The sequence below is a fragment of the Tyto alba genome, unplaced genomic scaffold (genome assembly GCF_018691265.1).
Source record: "Tyto alba isolate M040663 unplaced genomic scaffold, T.alba_DEE_v4.0 Super-Scaffold_34, whole genome shotgun sequence".
Lineage (NCBI taxonomy): Eukaryota > Metazoa > Chordata > Aves > Strigiformes > Tytonidae > Tyto > Tyto alba.
This window is the reverse complement of record NW_024881309.1, coordinates 5,214,993-5,236,931: the sequence shown is the minus strand read 5'-3', so window position 1 is coordinate 5,236,931 and position 21,939 is coordinate 5,214,993. Positions and strand designations below refer to the sequence as shown.

Genomic DNA, 21,939 nt, shown 5'->3' with positions numbered 1-21,939 from the left:
TTATACAAGCCAAGTTTTAAGTCATATACAGTTTAGCTAAACTATGGATCCAAACCTTCATTCTATATTCTCCTAACTCCTTTCATACATATTGTGTGCGGAAATTAATGCTTATGAGCAAACTAAATCTGGATATTTTCACTGCTACCGGTGCTGAGATATGGAAGCCTTACTCATTCTGGAACAGATGGCAGAAACAGAAATTTCTCCCAACAAAACTAAACTTGATCTAGAGGAATTCTCCTTAGAGAATCTCTCTGTGAGGTCTGGACTTGATCGCTGTGTGAACTCTGTCATCCCCGCCATCCCACCCCAAAACTGAATATATAAATAAAAGGATTAGTACTGAGAGGCACCGCTGGCAGAAATGCTGACTGCGGCGACAGCTCAGGAATTCGCAGGTGTGGAGCCCCAGTGCCACCACTCAGCTAAACACCTTTTCCCGCACAAAAGCTCAGTGAGGGGCTGCCACTGGTGGCACGGGATGGCATAAATGTGCCTGGGAAGTGCTGATGTACCCAGTAACACGCACCTCTGCCGGCCAGGAACTGCCGAGATCCCCGCACGCAGTTTTAAACAAGGAAACATTAGCAGTGGCTAAAATCACTTGGGTGAAAATACTTGAGGAGTGATTAGAAATGTGGAAGGGAATAGCGGGAAAGGCAGGCTCTCCTTCCTGGTAATTCTGAGGAAACTATGATGTCAGTCATCACTAGAAAATATCCCTCCTTTCCACTTCTTACAGGACTAATGACAGGACTTTTCGGATTAAGCTATGGTCTCAATCAAAAACATTTACTTTTAATGCCTCTCTCCTTAGATCCAAGAAATTTTCATCACCTCTAAGCTGCAGAAAAACAATTCCAGAGATGAAGATTTATATTCTTGATAATGGGGCAGGCTTACATAAATAATTGACCTGAATTTAAATTTCATTCCAGTTGTAAAGTGTCTGCCTCTTATTGAGCTGCATTGCATGATTAGAGGTTTGACTATATCAGTCATTTATAGCCATTGTCAGAAATAAATCAGTAGATTAACTTGTGACTATGGCAAGCACAGGAAATGTGTGCTCTTTGAGAAAATAATGTTGCTGAACTTCTGCACTTGATGGAATAAACAAAATCTTCCCAAGGAATCCAGACAGATATTGGCTTGGTAACATGAAAGGGGCTGGAGTCTCCTATCCATTCTGTTTTCAGTTTCCATCTCCAGGTCCACGCAGAGTACGGATTAAACAAACAAACAAACACCACCACCACAATTAGCATCTATTTTGCATCTAATGAAACAGAAGACAGGCTTCTTTGTCTGCAGTTATTTCAAGCCTTATGTTTTCATCTAGGGCTTCATCCAAACTCTAATGAAATAAATTCTTGGATCAGAACCCTAGATTCGATGCCAGCACTGGGTTTTGAAACCTTCTACACTTCTCAGTACCCACAAAACAATTTCTGAGCAAGACGTACTGGCTATCTCTGTTATTTCTCACCCACATGTTTAATAGGACAGGTCATCTTTAACTTGAAAATACCAAAAGAGTTTATAACGTCAAGCTTACAGCCACAGACCAGAGCCGTTACTCATTTGAATCTGGTACCCAGTTTCTAAAGGCACCAATTTATTTCCAGTAGACTGTTAACCTTGATGAGGATAGAATTAGCCTTGCATCCTGAGCCTTTATGTGAAATTTTATTGTCCAAAGCAAATATGACCTGTTAAGATTTACAGGCTTTATTAGCAGCAATAACAATTTTACAATCAACATCAGTAAATCAGGGTTTATCGAGAACTCTACAATTTTTTTCTGTAGAAAGCAATTAAAACGTCAGTTTTTCATTGGATATAACTCCTACCTTCCATAAAAGACAGATATCCTGTTTAATTGTTGAGTGTAAAGCCATGTAGTTCAAATAATTCTAAAATTCTCAGTAAAATTCAAAGTGTGTCGACTGAGAATCACCATTTTTTCCCACATGGCTGAATTTCAACACAAATAGCACTTTTGGCTATTTAACTATACAGAAATATGAAAACAGTCGAATATATGCAATCAGTTCAGCAAACCATACTTGCTGGATATAAGTGTACCTCTCGTAATTTGTTTCTTTTGGTCTCAAAGAGAACATATAGATTTTATACAGTTTTTTGTTTGAAACCTTTTTGCTCAAGTTTAAATACTGTATTTTTAGAATCAGTAACAAAACTGAACTGACATACCTGGTCACATACTCTTCAGACTATGAAAGCAGTCTGAGAAACAGGGGGGATAAGCACTCAGAAAACCTGATTTAGCAGAGCACACGGAGGGAACAGGTCCCTGAGGTTGCCAACGGGTGGCTCTGGGGAGTCTCCGCAGGCAGGGCTTTCCATCCCTTCTGCAGAGAGGACTGCCAAGGAACCCCTCACAGACCAAGGGTGCTTAGGCAATTACACTTTGGAAGGCTGCTTTGTCTATCATAGAGTTATGTTTACCAGAATACTCATTTCAATAATTTTGGCAATTCTCCGTAATGCAGTGTCCACTTTTTTTAAGTAACACTAAACATGAGTAAAAGTAACATACAACTGAGGAGAATGTAGTAGCAGGCATTGTAATGACGGAGTAATGCACGTTAGATACCTAGATACAAATTCATCTGCTCACCGTTCTTATTTCTAGCTCATTTTGCTTTTGGTCTTTAACACTCCTACCTGGTTTTCGGTGTCTTTTGCACCCCAGTTTGCTGCATTTCTCCTCTCTTTATTTCCAATGGCTCCTGCTCAACATGGTTCTCCTTAACTAAAAGGCCACGTGTTTCTTTGGAGTTTATTTTACCTTGCTTCTTTCTTTCCCTCAATTAGAACGTACCACAGCAACGGTGGAGAGAAGCGCAAAAATAACTTCTGAGTGATACTATTTGTCTTACTCATCAAAAGATGCTAAAGAGCACACTGCGGAGGGTGCTGGTAGAAAGGCAGCTCAGTGTTTCGGGGGCTGCAGCCCCCCAGGTGCACCCGAGGTTTGAACTCCTGAGCTCAGCCTCGCCACGGCAGCAGCGGCTCCAGCCTACCGCCGCCACTCTGCCGACAGCGAGAACGGCGCGATGCCGCCTGCCACCTTCACATCAGCTTTTTCCTTTTCTTTAATGCCTCCCTAGCAGATTTTTAAACACAACCCACTTAGAACATCTTCCTCGAAGAATAGTCTGGCTATTATCTTTTTAAGGCATCCTCATTAGTTTCCTGTTAAGATTCAACTCTCTGGACAAAAAGCATGTTTAAAGCTAAGCGAAAAAACCCGCAAATTATTATTTGCAGCAGATTTTCTCTCAGAAGCAGCAATTTGTCATAATATTTTTAGGATCTTTTTCTTTATTTTTCAATGAGAAAAGTAATTTCTGAGAAAATAAGTAACAATCTGTTCTCAGTTTGTAAGCATAAAACTTGAGAAATGTATCAAACCCAGGATTTTTTCAGCAAACATTCCTGAATTCTGATAAAAAGCCGTACTTTTTTAAAAACTTATATAATCAAAAAAAATACATATTTAAAGCAGTCTGTGAGAGAAGAACGCTGTAAGCAACACTGAACCTCGAGAAGCACGGGGTAGCTAAGCCCTCTCTGGTTCTCTGCTCGCCTCCCCCCCGCCCCGGAGGCAGCGGCACCGCACAAAGCCTCACCTCAGCTGCGGGGACTCCCTCGGGTGGCCGACAGTGGAGAACGATCATCCCTTCGATTGGAACCTCCTTCCCTTGCGGGTCTTGCTCAAAGTTTTTCCGTAAATCTGCAGAGTTTAATGCAATAATTCATTACACCTCCAGACACCATTCCTCCCCAAACCGTACCGTCTGCGCTGCAGAAGTGAGCAACAACGCCGCTTTGCCATATTTTTCTCTTAAGCGTGTGTGTAAAGCAATATTGGGTCAACTGAGAGCGACCAGTTCTTCCCTAGATGAGAGGCAAAGGGATCCAATCACCTTTAGTTGTGTTTCTACTTCTCCACCTTTAAGGAACAATCTGTGTGTGACTACAGAGATAACCTCTTCTCGAACCCACAAACTCTGCAGTTCCAGGTGTGCACTCAGTCCCCCCGGCCACTGCCTCTCCAAACCAGGAGAATTAAATGCCGAACAGCATGGTATTGCCAGGGTGCTGTGAGAACCGACTGAGTGACTCCAAGACCGGCTGAATGATTTCCCTAGTACGTGCTACTTCAGATGAGTGCCAGGGTATTTTATAAAATGTTCTAAGCTCGATGTTTTGTCTGGATCGCCTACATCCCGCAAGCTGTAGGGAAAGGAATGAAAGGACCCAGAGCAATTCCGCACATTCCAAACTGGCTGATTACAAGATTACTTCATTTCAGATACTGTGGCCCAGCTAATTATTCAGGGTAAGAAGCAGGGCATCAGAGTCACACCGACGTGGCCGCAACACTTCTGTGTACAAGTGTCTGGGTAAACCAGAACAGACACAAAGGCGACCTGTCTCCAGCGACACTGGCCTAACCCAGATATGCCCACAAATATGTAGAGTTTTGGTTGCTGTGAAAGGAAAAAACAAAACGGAAGGAGTATTACTTACTACATGTGCTTTCAGAGTTAGGATGTTTCCATTAGACATACTCATTTTCTTCAAACAGTGTCTCAGATTCCACAGTGTGGATTTACTGATTTAATTTTCTCCATTGCTTACACTTCATGAAATACACCCCCTTAAACAGCAGAGGCTCTGAATCAGTTACATTTTAATATAATTTATAAAATACATTAAGACTTATTTTAGCAAGCCGGTCACTAGAGAAAGATGCACACAGTGCATATATTCTCCTTTTTATGATTCTTTGTTAATGTTGACTTTTTTTCCCCACAGATCACCAGTATCTTTTCCAGTAGTCTATTTAAAAAGTCATTCATTAACAGTTAGGCTGCAGTTGTGCCTACAAATGCCTTTATTAGGATGAAAAATGGAGTAAGATCCATCTTCACATTTACTATGTGTTCCCCACTATCATAAAGAAATACCTACCTGCTTCTTCCGAGAAATATGAAGTGCTGTAACGCTTTGGACTTGACTCACTATTCAGAATCTCTAGGCTTTAAGTGCAAAAAAGAAAAAAAAGAAAAAAGGAAGGAAGGAAGGAAGGCAAGTCTACACTACCACACTACGCAGCCCAATGACAGGTGCTGTGAAAAAACTATGGATTCTGTCTGTTATCACAAATCGGACCTGCCCAGTCTCATCTCTAGTCCTCTAGAGGGTATTCCCTCGAGCCATAATCCACGCCCCAAACGAGGTAGCTCGACTGTTCACCACAGACAGGCTGGCACAGGATGAAAGGGTGAGCCCTGGAAGCTCAGGGTGGGTGGTGGCTTACAGACATCTGTTGGCACAGCTCATTTTTCCTGTAGCGTACTAGCAAGTCCCATCACCTCTGCACTCAAGAATTACTGTTCTTTTCCTAAAAACCCATGGCTTCCAGTAAGAGCAGCAGCAAATGGCCGGTGCAGGACCCCAGTTCTCAGGCGAAGTGTCCAGCCACACTCGCACGTGACCCAAAGCAGAAGTGAAGAGCGCGCTCTGGAGTGAGTATCTGCGCTTACGGATGGCAGCTGGGGAGGTGGTTTGCAGAGCTGGTACCACAGTGATGGGTTGAAAAGTCCCAACACACGGCTTCACCTGCTTCTGCTCATTCTGATTTTTACTCATATTGCCATATTATGGGGTTGGGAAATCACAGTGCAGAGAAAAGTCAATAAAAATTCAATTCAGAATAATAGTCCTTTGCAGCTTAGCAATGCAGGGGAATTATTAGTTCATTCAGCGTTATGATAACTAATGCAGTAAAATAAAAAATTGAATTTACACTTATTTACACATTAAAACTAAATCAGCCAACAAAAAAATCTGTCACTTCTAAAGTCAAGGAGTGTTACATTTTCTTATTACTCTCTCAAATGTTTATTTTAAGTTATACTGTTAAAAGAGCATAATTTTAGAAAGATCTATCAAGAAATGCTAGAACACTCCTGACAAAGCTACCAGTTCTTGCTTGAACCTCCCCAACCCATTCCTCCTGCCCCTCATCTCCACCCCAGAAGCACTGCTCCCAGCGCTTTCCAGGCTGCTGCCACCATTTCCCGGGTCAAGGTCTTTAAAGACCTGAACTGGTGATTTAAAGGAAAAGGGTTCACAACAGATTAGGGGAAAGTCATCTCCCGAGTTCCCTGCTAGCAGCATTGCTGCAAAAGGGTGGTTTGGGGCTCTAATTCGGTTAGAAAAATGCAGCAGATCTAATTGCAAGGTAAAGATTGGACGAGGCTTTGAGTATCTCCACAGTCTCATAGTAATAACTGTATTTGGGTTCTTCCTTTTTTATGTCCCTCTTGCTGTGATGGCATTTATTGGATTTTCCATTTTTTGTGTCTTTCAAATAATGATCTGTTGATTGTGAGCTGTAACACTACAGCACACTATTTCAGATATGAAAAACAGAGATAAACTCAGTCTGAACCCTTCCCATCTGGAGACAATGGTTGTCCTCTGCTACCCACTGTATTAAAAATTCCAGAATGAGTCTTTTATGCTAAAAGAAATTAAACCAAACAATCCCCTTTCCCCCATAACACTTAACTAATCTACAGCGTTGTTATTTAAAACTTAGCATTTGTCAGCCTACAAAACCAGAATTATGCCCTTTGTTTAAAGTAGGAAGTAATGATGCCCCCTAAGCAAACAGTGACAGCAACCACCGTAACCACGTGGCCTTCTTCAGAATTACCACTGGTAGCGACTCTGTCCCTGCTTGCTGCGACTTAGGAAGACACACATTTTAACTGAATAATTCACAGTTCTGTACAGTGGAATTCCTTTCTAAACCCATTATGGCGAGCAGCAAGCAGACAGAACAATTTATAAGTAGCTTAACAACACGGTGTAACTATGTAGGGTTCAAGTTCTTGATCCTGGATGTCACACCATGTGGCTCGGTAGGTCATGCAACGGGCTCCAAAGCCAAAGCATAAATAAGGCCCTGCAGCAAGCCCATGAAAATGCAGATGTTAGCACCTGGGAACACACAACCAGCCTCCAAATCCATTCCCTTCCCCCTCTAGCAAGTTTAGGTCACGACGGGGACGGCAGTGAGGTGGGATCATCCCCCCAGGCAGACGCGGATGGCGAGGACTGCGATCCGCCCTTCCCACCCTACAGGGGCTGACCCTCTGGGTAAGGTCCCCACCACGGGAGCACCTGCTGGGCTCGTCACTTCTGCCTTACAGCACAGGCGGCCGGCTGGCTTTGAGGAGCTGGTGTCTGATTTTCCAGTCCAGGGAGGACATGCAAGAGCAGTACTTTCACCTTGTTACAAGGAGCAAGTTTTTCCTAAGCTTCTTTAACCTGAGTGACTGATTCAACCACCTGATCTACATTTCACATCAACTACATAGCTAAGAAGTGGAAGACTACCCACCTTGCATAAGAATGATTTTATTATTTTTAGTAGTGGCTCTTATAAACGTCTATACAAATAGCATTTAAGATTCTTTTTTTCTAAACAACATATGCTTTGTCCCATAGAGAAATGACAGAACTTCTGTAGCACTCTTAGTTCCCTTTACCATGTTTGTGTCTCATTTATTCAGAGAAAGGAAGGAAGATATTTTTTCCTCTGCTCATTTGAATTATTCCATTTTTCCTATTTTTATCTCATTTTCTCCACAGCTTATCATACCTGATGACCAATGATATGCTTCAATATTGAAAACCATATTTAAAATACTATGCCACAAAAGCTTCTAAAGTATTCTTGCATTATTTTATACAAAGTGTAGAAGACAGACATTGTTAAACAGTTTTTCATATTTTTCAGACCCCTGTAATCAACATGGAGCACAAGGGGACTTTTCAGGTGATTTTCTACTTGCATTAACCTTTTTTATTACATTGTGTTGTTGTGATGCTGTACACATGAAATCCAGAATCTCTGGAACAGACCTGCTGAGTGTAAATACAAATCAATCAATCCACATTAAAATAAAAGAAGGCTCTGGGAAAAAAAAAAAAAAAAAAAAAAGCATAGCATGCTTTCTGTGATATTCCTATAGTATCTCACAGGGGGGGGCTTGCAAAGACAGCAGTACCTTACAGGTATCCATTTATATTTAACCGTAAAGAACAGTAGGTTTCCGTATCTTACAAAACCTAGAATAGCAGAACATTTACTCACAAGCTATGCGGACAGACGCTTTCCTACTCTTTGACGTCCCTAAATGGCTCCATGCAACACACTGACACCAGTAATCTTCTGGCCCATGAAAATCTTCCACCTGCTGCCTCGTCACATTGATGAACACCTCTCGAACTTTCAATCCTGAAGGAGAAAGATACAGGAAAATTAGCTAATATAGGCTATTTTACTCAGGCATAAAGCTAAGGTTAGCAAAACCTTTTCTTTTAATTAAACAATTCCATTTTTAATCAAGGTAAGGCTTTAATTACTTTGACAATAATATATTGCCACTAATTAAATTCTAAAGGCTGAGTAGGTCATAATGCACTGAGTTACAAGAATAAGCCATCAACTCTGGTCTCTGCAAGATTATAACGCCTCCCTCAAAAACCTGGTCTCCTGCGCCTTTTTCACCCAGAATGTTTATCTGGAATCTTGTAATATAACACACATTAAAATTGTCTTCCAATCTAACATCTCAGTGCCCTTGAAAACCTTTCTGAAGCACCCTGATCGGCCCCCCATCAAGTCAAAGAGCCAGAACTGTACACGTGCGACGGGAACTAATCAAACGCCCCGCTGAATTCCTGCCTGCTCCTGCCACCACGGCCGCAGCTCCAGCCAGCTGCCGTCTCCTCGTGGGACAGAGCGAAGCTGTGTCTAACTGCAGCATCGAGAAAGCTGAGTGCAAGCCATTACAGCCTGGAAGGAGGAGGAGAAAAAGAGAGGGAACTAAATTTCACAGCTGACAAGTGGAGATGGTCCTCTTTGCCACCCTCTCCTTCTGGGAAGCAAGTGAACCAGCTACAAAACTGAAGCCGTGCCTTTCTTAACTTCCGCAAACAGAAGTGTTTAATAACATTAGAGAGATACCTTGCTTTTTTTTTATGTTTTCCCAAAGTATAACCTTGCTAAATTCACCTGCAGTGGAACGTTCCTGTTGTCTGCTGCAAATCTGCTTGCTATCAAAATGAATGCACACCTCTGTCCTGAGGTAGGAACCAGTTATGCCTAAAGAGCTGAGAAAAGGATCTAAGGGAGTAACGAAGGCTAGCCAGGAATAAAGATGGGAAAAGCCCTGTGCTTTTCCTCAGCCTGCTACCATTTTCATAACTTCCTGGGCACAGATGAAATTTAGTAGTTTTGCCCTTCAGACCAGAAGGCATTTGCTTCAGACAGAGTTTGAAGGTAAATACAAAACATCAAGAAGCCTTGTAAACCTGATACCTTATTTTATACACTTGAGATGTTTGACATATCTGTAACTACCTTTGCATGACAACCTCGGGGAGAGGAAATATAATCCAAATCTGGGTTAAAAGGCATTAGGAATCATTTGAAAGAGCTAGTCAGAAAAACATTAATTTGAAAATAGAAAACATTCATGCCTACTACTTTCTTCTTTCTCCTCCTGTGCAGTCCCAAGATACTTATTTCCCCTTCACTGGAAATGAATGAAAACTCGATCTTAAAATATTCCATGCCTGTGAAGTTTATAAAGCAGCAAGAAATTTCTAAACCTGAACTCCATAAAAATTGGCTTCCACTTATTCTCAGGCATCATTAACAGCTGGGTATTTCACTTCTGAGAGGCACTAGGAAGTCAACTTGTTCCTTTGGTAAACAGGAGAGACGAGGCCCCATGGGGATGCTCACTGAGGAGGGGCGGGGAAGGTCAGACAAGCTTTTAATACTATAAAGAAATACAAAATTTTTGCTACTTTTCCAGCAACAGGCAAAGGGGATTTTTACTTCTTTTCATTTAGCCTGTTTGGCTTGCCGTATTTCACAATGATACCTAAAGACATGGACAAACCTGCAATAGCTTCCTAAGTTGTCTCAATAATGGTTGTAGTCACTCAAATATTTATTCACTCTGTAATAAACAAACAGAGGTTTCCTGGTTGTTTTTATTTGCATTTTGTTTTTTAAAATATGTTGACTCAGTTTTCAACAAAACTGTTTACAAAACATTTCCTTATTTTCTGCCATGGTGAAAACAAGCCCTTATGAAATAAACGTGGCACATGGGGCTCAGCAGTTCTGCAGAGCCCCCTCGCCTTGCTGACACACTGACTGCAGGACGCAAGATGAACGTGCACCAACTCAACTCAACCATCCCAGCGGCTCTGCCCGCGCTGAATCCTTGGCTTCTCAGTCATGCAACCAGTTCCTGGAGTGACCTTCAGAGGTTACAGGCAGGAGCAGCCACAGTAAGTTCCATCAGAGAGCACCTGGGTCCTGGTGCTGAGTCCCGACACGGCAGGTCTTGGCTGGCTGGAGATTTGGCATCTCACCATGCTACATGGCACTGACATACAGGTCATGTATGAGAACTGCATGTTGTACAGCTTACTGGTGCATGCATGCTAACAGTGACAGAATCTTTACTGATACCAAGAAAACCCCATCATCACATGATGATGATTTTTTTTTTTTTTTTGAAAGCAGAATCCTTATCTAGCCTCACTGGTCCTGTAAAATTCTGAGCAGTCCTCAGCAAATACAGGATTTACAGCTTCAGATTTATTAAGGAAGAATATTCTCCAGTCCAGCTCTTCCTTTCATTGACACATTATTTAATTAATCTATATATCAGCCTGTATTTTCTGAAGCAACATTTAATGTGGTTTGAATCAGGCAAACAAACACCACATGTTGTTGAGAAGCTGGTGGTTCAGCATTTTGAGAATGGGACAGGTAGGAATTCAGGCCCATTTAAAGGTCTCCCAATTTGCCAATAGACAAAATAAATGCATTCAAAATAGCAGAATCACAGAATTGTTGAGGCTGGAAGGGACCTCTGGAGAACATCTAGTCTTTGGGGAAAGTTATGTTTTGTTTATGGAGAAAGTACACTTATTTTCATTAGTTTTAGAAACAACTACAGAAAGCAAACCTACTGGGAACAGAGGCATATATTCTTCATTTATCATCACTATATTTCACCAACAAATATACTCACCTACCTTCTGCATCTCAAAAAACTCCAGAAAAATTGTTCACAGGAAATGACACAGAATGAAAAATCCATGCAAATAAAAACAGACACATAATAAACAAGAGCAACATTTTACCTGTGACTTGTATAACTCTAACAAGCACTGCAAGTCCAACCCTTTAAATTATTGTGCAAATTATAACCATCATCTTTTGTTATACAGTACAGCCTTACAGAATATAAAATTATGACTATGGTACTGATATGCTAATAAGCTTTCTGCGCTGTTGGATGGTTTAGCTGCAGATAGACTAATGCTGGCAGCAGATGAATAATTGCTCTCCATGTACTAAACATAACAGAGCTGCACAGAACTTCAGCATTTGTCAGCTTTATTTGTTTAAATGAGAAAAACACTGACAGCAGTTATTGCTGTAATCCTCTTATTTATCAGACAGGAAAACTCTAGTTACTCTTAGCAGGTCTCATCCTCTGGTGAAACCAAAAGTTGAAATATTTGTAAACTAATTCTGAGGTGCATGCTGCAACGTTCAGGCAAGAAAAATAGAAAGCAGAAGGAAATTAATCAAACTGTAGCATCTTCTAGCCGAGGCTCTCGCTTTATGAGGCAGAGTAGAGAGAGAAAAGTTCCTGTTCTGCCACGTTTATGGAATAGACAGAAGAGGCAGACTAGGGATTCCTATCTTTTCTGCAATTCAGGAAATAAAGCGGGAGAGGATGAACTAACTCCTTCTCTCGGTGACCAACCGCCGGCAGCAGCGCAGAGGCGGGAGCCTGTAGCCATCGCAGCTGCCGCACGTGGCGGTTTGCCTGCGCTGGTTTTCTGCAGCACCAGCAGCAAACGCACGGCAGCAAAGACATCGGTGCAAACTCCTCAAGGGCCTCTGACACCCTCAGGCAGCCCACAACTACGGAGCTTAGAAAACTACAAAAATCCTTCCCTCTCCTGCTGCTCCTCCTCTTCAAATTCACAGCGACTCCTGTGTTACTCGAAGAATTTTATTTCTATCCTACAAACCGAAAATCATGCAAAATTGGATTCCCTGTTCATCGCAATGACAAAATACATTCATTATCTATCAGCAGCTGTCCTTCCCGTCCTTTTACACGCACACAATACAGCGCTGTAGGTAAAATCCATCACAACAGTGCGCCTTCAAGTGCCACTGCCAAGTACTTCTTGCATATGCCTGGCTAAGAGCTTGCTGGCAGGAATTTGTAAAGATGCTAAGATATATTTCTTGTATTCAACTCTAATTTGCCTCTTATTTGGGTTTCTTGCTGCTATTTTTCACCGTTTTTCTATACATCTCAGAATTTTAATCACATAACAAACAGTAGAAGGATGGAGGAGGACTGACCCATTTTAATGGAGTGTAACCCCCCCTCGGTGAGCACACCAGAATCACACCCTTTAACCACAGGCACCATTCCTGGCGTAAGTTCTAGTGCAGTTTTTCACAGATGGAGCCCACGCAGCATGCAAAACACTGTGCATGCTTGGTAACAGACATGTTTATGCCCCAGATTTGACTCCAGAAATGAGGGCATTGCCTGTATGCACATTAATTCTAAAAAAACCCAATAGTCTGCTGTTTACTGAAGGCTAAGGAAGAGTTCCAAAATAATTTATGGATATGGATGCATCGTGGTGAGAGACAATCCATGCCTGTCCTTCATCATCATGCCATATGTAGTCTTTTACTTACATTTTTGTGCCCTGAGGACCATTGTGGTAGTTTTTGGAACACACAGACCAACTGCACTGTCTGGACACGCTTACGTTTAGCGGACAATACTTACAAGTTTAGCTCTGTCCCTGGACTAAGTTCAAACCTTCACCTTTTCTATTCCAGATCCCATTTGCTAAGCCATAGCCTCCATGTCTCAAACCTCAATGTTTCTGGTGTTATTTCAAAAAACCACCTAATGTTACTTTATCTTTTTTTATTCTGTTATTAATCCAAGGCTTAGAAAACATAATTGCAGTATTCACAAGACAGATTTTCATTAACCATATGGAAGAAAAACATTTAGGGACGACATTTCTTCTATATTGATTCAGCAATGCCTTTAGAAGTAAAGGTTATGCCTATTAAATTATTTTCGAAAAGGTAACTGTAAAAATTAAAATTCATCCAGATTAGCATTTACAAAAAGCCTTCAGTATGAAATTTCTTCAGAATGTGTCACTTAAAAAGAATGCCAAACACCACTTTAGGAGATGTAACTTCTTTTTAAATAGCATTTTTTCCTCTGAAAAGGAATTTCTTGTATTGATAGGGAGGATGTTATGCATACACTGCTATTTCCAAGTCATGGAGTTGCCTAGCAATCTTGGAATTTAGAAAGAGGAGAAAAGCAATAACAAAACAGAATTGTGAAATTAAAGGACAGTGCAGCATTAAATTGGTTTGCAATACTTATCAAGATGCTTCTAAATGAGAAAAGATAGAGGGTGTGCTGGGAGCATGATAAAATCTGTTGATCATTTTCAACTTGCTCCCTTCTCATTCTCTTCTTTTAGATACACACTCTTCCACAATAGATTTCTCCTACTTAACTTTATTACCTACCAAATACCTATCACTGCTTGGGGGTGAAGGCAAATTTCAAGCACCACACTGGTGGCTCTTCAGGGTTCATCCTGAATGGAATTTCATAAAAGCCTGTGTTTCCCTGTTTCTAGTTCCCACTACAAAATTCACCACTGAAATACGGAGAACTACAGAACTGTTCCTTTCTTTCAGAAATCTGTCTATAGTTAGTGTTTGATCAGGCCCTAAGACTCCACTCGGAAAAGCTGGCGGTGCGCATCCAGTTCGTTACTGTCTCTGTGTAACACCTCCTACACCTACAGTCACTTTAACTCCCCGTGTTTTCCCCAGGATTTGTATTCCCCGTTTCTGCCTGTCCGAAATGTCCCTTCCTTACCCTCTTCCACCCACTGCTCTCCTTTGGCGTTTTGGGAAACTGCCCCCGCTCCCTCTGCGAAGCCGTGCCAACAGGGCACTCCGCCGGCAGACAGGACCTGGCTTTCCCAACACGCCAAGCCAAGCGAACCACGCTGCTGCAGCAGCCCAGCAATAAGCTCACGCTGGGACACGGCGCCCTCCTACCTCAGCTTACAGGCTGTGCTCAGGGCAGAGCCAACATCGTCCTGGGGCTTCTGAATTAGAGCCAGCTCCCGCTCCCTGGGCTCCGCGCAAGCCTGCAGCCACCCGCGAAGTCACACAACTGCCCTGTCTGCGGACCTCGGGACGTCACCTCCTGCTCCTTGCTCTGGTTTGTGTGTTGTCCATAGACACTGCGTTCGCAACTGCCTCCCGAAGGCCACGTTAGCCCTTACCTGTAGTCTCATCCATGCTTTCCTCAGACACGTGCTCATTTTGATGGACCCATTCACCATTGCACTTGAAGAAAATCTGCATAGCTGGCATAGCTTTACAGCGTAAGACAATGGGGTTGCTTTTTATAATGTAGGCATCATCTGGCTCCTCCATAAAATGAGGCAGTGTTCCAGGAGCAGATGGGATAGACTCTGGAAGGGCCTCACTGTTATCATTTCCTGAAAAGGAAGGAAAGGAAAATACACATTTTTCATGTTGTTGCACCCTTTGTATCATCTCATTTAATTGATTAAATACCATTTTGGATGTAAGAACTGTCAAGAAAATTGACAGAAAAGAAGCATCAGAATCATCATAAAACTGCATCATCGCTACAGCCAATTTTACAGATGGGGAACTGAGGCACAGAAAGATTAAATGAGTCACCTAAGGTCATACTGAAAGTCTGTGGAAGAAGTAGAAACTAAACCTTATTCCCCTGAGTGACAGCCCAGTGCCTTAACTACCAAATCTTCCTTTCTTCCATGGAATTTTATTTCCTTTAGACATTTGCAGCAGATTTAACGGGGATCAGAGTGCTAACCACAGAGAAATATATTGATATGAACAGCATTACTGTAGCACTCCAACACTGGAATAAGTAAACTGTGATTTCATACCCACTTAGAGGAAATTTTCAATATGCTTTTACACTGTTCCCATTTACTGCAGCCTCTTTAAGGTGATATAAAAATGGAAAAGTGGTTTCTGTAGGGCCAGAAACTGCAAGATAGTGAGCTTTCTCAGCTTATATCACAGACAGTACAATCCAAGGGCATTAATTCAGTAATGTATAAGCCTAGGTGTCTTATTTTCTGAATTCCTGTGCTTCGACATGAACATAGAAGCACTGGAATACAAGCTTTTCCTCTACTACAACTCTTTTAATTGAGTCAAATCCTAGTCGCTGCTGTCAAAACCAGGAAATTCCCATTGATTTTTAGCAATGCTGGGATTTATTTCAGTAGTTGGTCAGTTCTGTGAGAAAACTCAAGAGGACAACAAAAATAAGTCAGAAGGGATCAATTTATGAAGGAAGATTAGAAAGTACTGAATACATACAGTGTAGGCAAATGATAACAGAGGAGGACATAGTCTATCTGCAGATGAAGTGAACACAGTACCAGAGAAAGAGGAATAGCTGAGGGCAATATAGATGTGATTTAACTAACACCAGTGAAATTAAGTTAGAGGAAAGGGAAGTTATGATGATATGAAATAAGTCTAAAAACCTTCACAGGTCTAGTAGATTACGGAATAATGAGAACGTACTTTGTCTTTACTTCTATTAAAGATTGGTATCTCTCACCCGCTACTCACTATACCCGTGTGTGCAAATATAAACCATAGATGTGCTGTGAGATCAAATGAGCTCAGTGGCTTAAACCACATTCACAGTGTACTTTATAAAATATTATCATAATTTTTAGCATTTTACTACTGAACATTTATGCCAATCTTCATCTTGTCAATCTTCAGTAATACTGCATCCCTGCAGGCTTTATGAAATCCATGCTTTAAAGGAAATAACAAAAATGTTATTATAAGATTTTGGAGAGGCTTGGAAACCCATGCTCCCACCAATGCTTTGAGTGCTTCGTAAGGCAGCAACCTGCCTGTGTTGAGGAAGAATAGCGGACAATTTTATAAGGAGCATTCAGCTAGAGAACTTAGAATGACCCATTGTTATTTCACTAACTTTGCTATTTAGGGCAAGACACAAAGGATGAGATCCCAGCCCTGCTGAAATTGAGGGCACAATTCTCCTCGCAAGTGGCATCCAGGCTTTACATTCCTGTTACGTGTTACTGATGAGCATTGGATGTATGGCATTTTATAAGCCAGACAAAATTCTGGCCAGAATTTAGTTCACTGAGTAGAAGTTCACACAACTGTTAGCAGAGGTAAGCAAAGCAACTCGTTACCCTTCCTGCGTGAGGTCAGGCTGGAAGGCAACTCTGCGCCTGTAAGAAAATTCACACAGGATCTGCATTCCTTGCTTTTTGTTTCTGGAGATAGTACTTTTCTCCATGTGGCTACCTAATCAGACAGGGACTGCAATGCACCCATTTAATGTGTTGCAATATCCAGAATTTTGCATCGTAACTATTTAGTGCAATTTAGGATACACAAGACATACTTTACTAGTCCCTTTATCGTGCTTAAACAGAAGAGTCACACGGCAATATTTCAGATACATTAAAATAAATACCCTTCTGCATTTAAATGTCAGACTCTAACCCTAATTAGGATGACATTTCCTGCCATGCACACTGAAAAAAACTTTGATGATTAAACAAGTTGCAGTGTCTACCACTCCCTGGGACAGGAACAGGTATGATCACACCCTGAACAAGTGCTGCTGTCTACTTAACCACAGCTACAACGGGAATTTTATGGGTGAATTGAGAATGCATACTCACGTCCGTTTTCAACAGTTTACTGACACGAAGAGTGAAGTTAGATTAACAAGTCAGGTATTTTTTTTCCTTCACTTTCAAAGGCCACCCTTTTCTTTACTCTTTCCCACCACCCCACCCCACCCCACCCCCCTTCTACCCTGCATCTTCTACTAGCAAGGACTCCTTTCTAGCCTTGGAGTCTTTCCAGCTTCTATCCCAAAGCTCTATGTTCTTACTAATCTGTGTAAGCGAAGTTTGTCATGCTAAAGAAAGGACAGACTCATATAGAACTTCTCTCTGTGAGGGTTCTCGGAGTACTTTACAAATCATAAAACCACAGAATTAACTAGAAGACTTTTCCTTAGCAGAAATATATTTATGCTTCACACACTACCTTCTCAAACACCTATACAGCAAATAACTGCACTTATAAACAATCAACATTCTGATCTCTGAAATGTTCCTGTTTAAAGTACATCAATTAGTAGAAAACAATTTAGCACTCGGATAAGCTATCCACCGTGAGATACTTACACATTCATTGACAGTCATCTGAATCAGTGGTATTCTGTAATGCCCTTAAATTTCTTTGGTAACAAACATTGGTAAGATGTACTTTCTCTTCTGGTATTATCTACCAGATCAGACTCCATATGTGCATGCAGGTGTGACAGAACTGAAAAACTTCAATTTTCTTGATCTAGGAGACACTACTCCGATTCCTCTAGTTGATATGTCACAGTAAACCTAAAATAACTCGTTCTAGTACAGTGACGTTCTTTCAACCATACTACAGAATCAGTAAAATTCGAGTTTGCTACATCCTTCTCCCTGTATTTTTGCAACTGTTAGAGGGTGACTTCTGACATACTGGTACCGCTCTGTACTGACGATCACTTTTCCAAGTTGATGAGCCATTTCCTCAAGACCACAGCGACAACTGGTCTCATTATTTCAAACTGCATTGTCTAGCTCACTGCTGTATCTTGATGCTACACAAACCAGAGGTCATGCAACAGACTTGTACAGGCTTCAGGGGAGGGTAACATTACGTGCACAAAGAGACTAAAAAAGGAGCATTTGGCCCAAAACCTATACATATTTCACATTCGAGTCCTAAGCAATTTGGCTACTGCAATAGATAGCAAAGTGAGATTACAGAAATTGTTATGAGGCGTTTCAGTTCTCTGTAAAAACAATCTAGAAGTACTTAGCTGAAACAGGAAGATGTATTGAGCCAGACAAACCTCTATCACACAAATCGCCTCCCTTCCTGATCACCTGAACTGAATGTAATTCATTGTTTCACAAGGATGCTCCTTGAAGGAATGCTACAGAATCCAAGCATTCCAGAATATATAAAATAGAGACACCATATTTACATCTCTATGACTATATATATACACGTAGACACAATTAAATATGTAAATCACAGGAGCCGTCACAGATCTTAATCACATCAGTGCTGACAGATAAACTGTAGGAAGAGAACACCTAGAGACTGATGTGCTGACATTCCAAGAAACAGATACAGCCCATTCTTAATCAAGTAGAACAAATCCCACGGTCAAGTCCTAATAAATATTATTTAGGCGGCTATTACTGATGTTATAAATATACATGTATTTCAGGATGAGTAGTATTTTAGCCAAGGTAACTACAGCGGCTGAGGACCACCGCAAAGCCTCTCCTAAAGGGCACTTAATACTTGGAATTTTAACTTAACGCATCTTTCTTTTGTGCACCATCTTTTTTTGTACCCTAACTTGCATTCAAATTCATCGGAAGGCCTACTGGAACTTTGTAAAGTTTTTGATTTTTTTTTTCCCCTTTCTTTTTTTCAGTTATAACTGTCAGTTTTCAAGATTCAGGCCATTCATAGTTATAGAAAAATGGCTGTTTTAATGCAACAGTGAATGACAGAAGACCAAACTATCAAACACAATTCTTGTATTTTTCATTCCTGGAAAATTACCTTTCAGGAAGTGCTTTGTGTTTTATGTTCTACACACTAGTCCAATAGGGACTTTAAATCTTTTTATGACAATAATAGAAACAAAAAAGAAAGGAGAAGGAAAAAAAGTTAGGAACAAACACTGAATTCTTCTATGAAATAAATATACTGCTGTTAGCTGTCAGATCACATTAGAAGATCTTGATAGCAGCAGACATGAATCCTTCGGTATTTCAAAACTGATTAGGACATAATTTAGATGTTAAAGTGATATTTTAATAAAAAAAAACATGAGTTCTAAACCCTTATTTCTCAAATTAAGAATTATTTAAAGTAAGTGGCATTACTTTCCATATCTTTTGGTAACAATCATCCTCACTACGACATCCCCTAATAGTACTCATCATGGAAGATTCCATTATTATCATCATCACTTTCAGATTATAAAACCTAGTATAAATTGAAGCATTCTCTATTCCCTTTACCTCTCCATTTCCTCCCCCCCACCCCTGCAAAAAAAGAACAGAGTTGTCCAATGGCTGGAAGCAGACACAAAGACCTCACAAGTTTCTAAACACAGTTGCTTTTATATTTTGATGGTACAAAAAAAACAAAGCTCTAGACAAAGTAACAAACATCATTATTTTCCTACCTTAGTTTCCTCCCACTCTAATTAAGCATTCCTAAATGCAGAGGATCCCTGCTTTCCCTTCCTGTCTGTGGGATTTTTTGTTCAATTCTTTTTTTCTAATTTAGGTAACTGCCCTGCAGACTATTTCCTTCATTAGCTGTGCCCAACAGGGAGACAAGAGCCATTCTGGTACAAAAGCATTCCCTCTAACTTCCTTGTCTAGCTCAGTAGATCCTCCCTCTTTGCTTCCTTTTTCCAAGTCCCCTTATAATATATAATTATAGATCTTGTCATTAGCATTTGGGGTTTTTATTAGGCTTTTGGACATTTCCTGCACTCCAAGCCTTACTCCCCTGCAGGCAATTCAGAAGAAAAAAATGCCTCTTCCTGGATGAAAACATCCCAATGGCTCCTTTTGGACAGGTCTATTCACTAGTTGAAAGACAACGAGTGATGACCGAAGTTCTAGACACTCACTTTCTTCCCTTTCCATGGATCTGATGCTGCCGATTCCTGTTGAATTTCGAACCACCTGCAGAAATTATTTTTTACAAAACTAAATAATGCTGTCTTTCTACAAGTATGCTCAATTTTACAGGAAAGTCGAAAAAACTAAAAAATCTTATTACAGAAAACCCAAACTTCCTCCTTCAAGTAATGGTTTTCATAATTACATTCGAGTCATTACTCAGTCAGAAAAGCAACTTAGTGAGATTTGTCTACGTTCTTTTAATCAGATGACCCTGTCCCATATGCAACAATGTTGGTTTTTTGGAAGTCACTCAGATATTGCTGGAAATACGAGATTTTGGTGTCCACATGAAATCCTCTAATGCCTTTGTTATTTCCTCTACTACACGGATTTTCTAAAGCCCATAGGGACATGGTATTTAGCAAAGATTGACAATACAGGAACAGCGAGAATGGTCAGTAATAAAACATGCATGCTGATGAGTTCCACTGCATAATTTTTCTTTAAACTCTATATATTGAAGTGGAATCCAATTACTACTTATTCAGCACTGCTGATAAATGACACAGAACTGCTTAATTGGTATGACTGACATAGAGCACCTACTGCACAGCCATTTTCATCTGCCTGCCAAATCTGTATCAACACATGATACAGCTTTGTGGGCAAGCAAAGTGGCACTAACCCATGTGCTGTTCCAGACTCTGTAATGTCAGAGTCAGTGCTTCCTCAATGTTTCTTGCTTTTTCCACTTCTGTACTTTCACCAAAGATATAATGTGGAAACTTAGAAAAATGCCTTTTTTTTTTTTTTAATATTTTTATCTGAATTTCCGGTTTCTTCTGGCTATTATATAACTTTCTGTCTAGCTGTATTAATGCATATGTCTGCATGCACCTCCAGCAGACGTGGCAATGCACAGGTTTCAATGTATATTGTCCATGTACTGTGACCACTACTATGCTGATACTACATTTGCTGTATACATTACATGCTTCCTTCAATAAAAGCCATTTTATCTGTGTAATCTGACACATAACTGCACACAAATGGCAAACTACCATGCAAAGCTGTTGGTCTTCCTCTTCTCCAAAGACACATTTCAACAAATTCCAGAAAAACTTCATAGGAATGAACACTTAATTCGCTAGACTGGGGATAGAGAAAAATAATCTTTGATATTCTAAACTTCTGTTAAGGTCTTGTGCTGCACAGAGTTATACATAATATGTTGGGGAAGAAGAAAAATGTTGTTCTAGATCTACTTGGTGAGAACATGCGAATGATACAAAACTATGACACCAAGTGAAGAAACTTCTGAAGACTGTTAACTACTTATGGCAAAAGCTAAAAAACTTTTTTCCTCCTCCTCCTCAATATTTATGATGATCACAATCAATGTCAGGATTGTATACTCAAGAATCATCTCTGGTTACCAGCATGTAATCCCATGAGGGACTTGCCCATGAGCTCTATGGTACAATTTTCAAAACTGCTCCAGTAACTTGGTCTTCAAAGTAATTTCTGCTACCAAAAGAGCTATCAAGACTTCATCCTTGGTGGTTTTAAATATTTGTACCAACACCTCAGCCAGTAGGGACACACAACATAAATGTCAAAAATAATCCTCATTTGTTCCTAGTTCTGTTGGGAAAGAGAGGCTGGAGCTGGGAATGAAGAATCCACACCATTACCAGTTAGTGGTTTCCACTAAACAAAAGAAGATGACAGAGTATGAATATGCGACAGCAGAAGAAATGAGTAAGGAAAGCGATCCTGTTTACGTTCAGGCACATTCCATATCTGGTGTTCCTTTCCTGCAGATTCCACATGACAATAATTTGCCTAAATGATGAATATTTAATTCAGTAAATTAATATATTAAAAGCAGCTTGGGAGGAATGTTTTCGAAAGAAA

At 40.6% G+C, this 21,939-nt stretch overlaps 1 protein-coding gene across 2 annotated transcripts in view; it reads right to left on the bottom strand.

Annotated features, from left to right (window-relative positions):
• UNC5D (unc-5 netrin receptor D) overlaps positions 1–21,939 on the bottom strand; it is a 167,607-nt gene that overhangs the window by 73,928 nt on the left and 71,740 nt on the right. For both annotated transcript variants that reach the window (XM_032998334.2, XM_032998335.2), the window contains exons 2-4: positions 14,524–14,742; positions 8,210–8,353; positions 3,663–3,766 (exon numbers count right to left, since the gene is read on the bottom strand). In XM_032998334.2, coding sequence (XP_032854225.2) covers positions 3,663–3,766; positions 8,210–8,353; positions 14,524–14,742 — 467 coding nt within the window. The remainder of the gene's footprint in view (positions 1–3,662; positions 3,767–8,209; positions 8,354–14,523; positions 14,743–21,939) is intronic.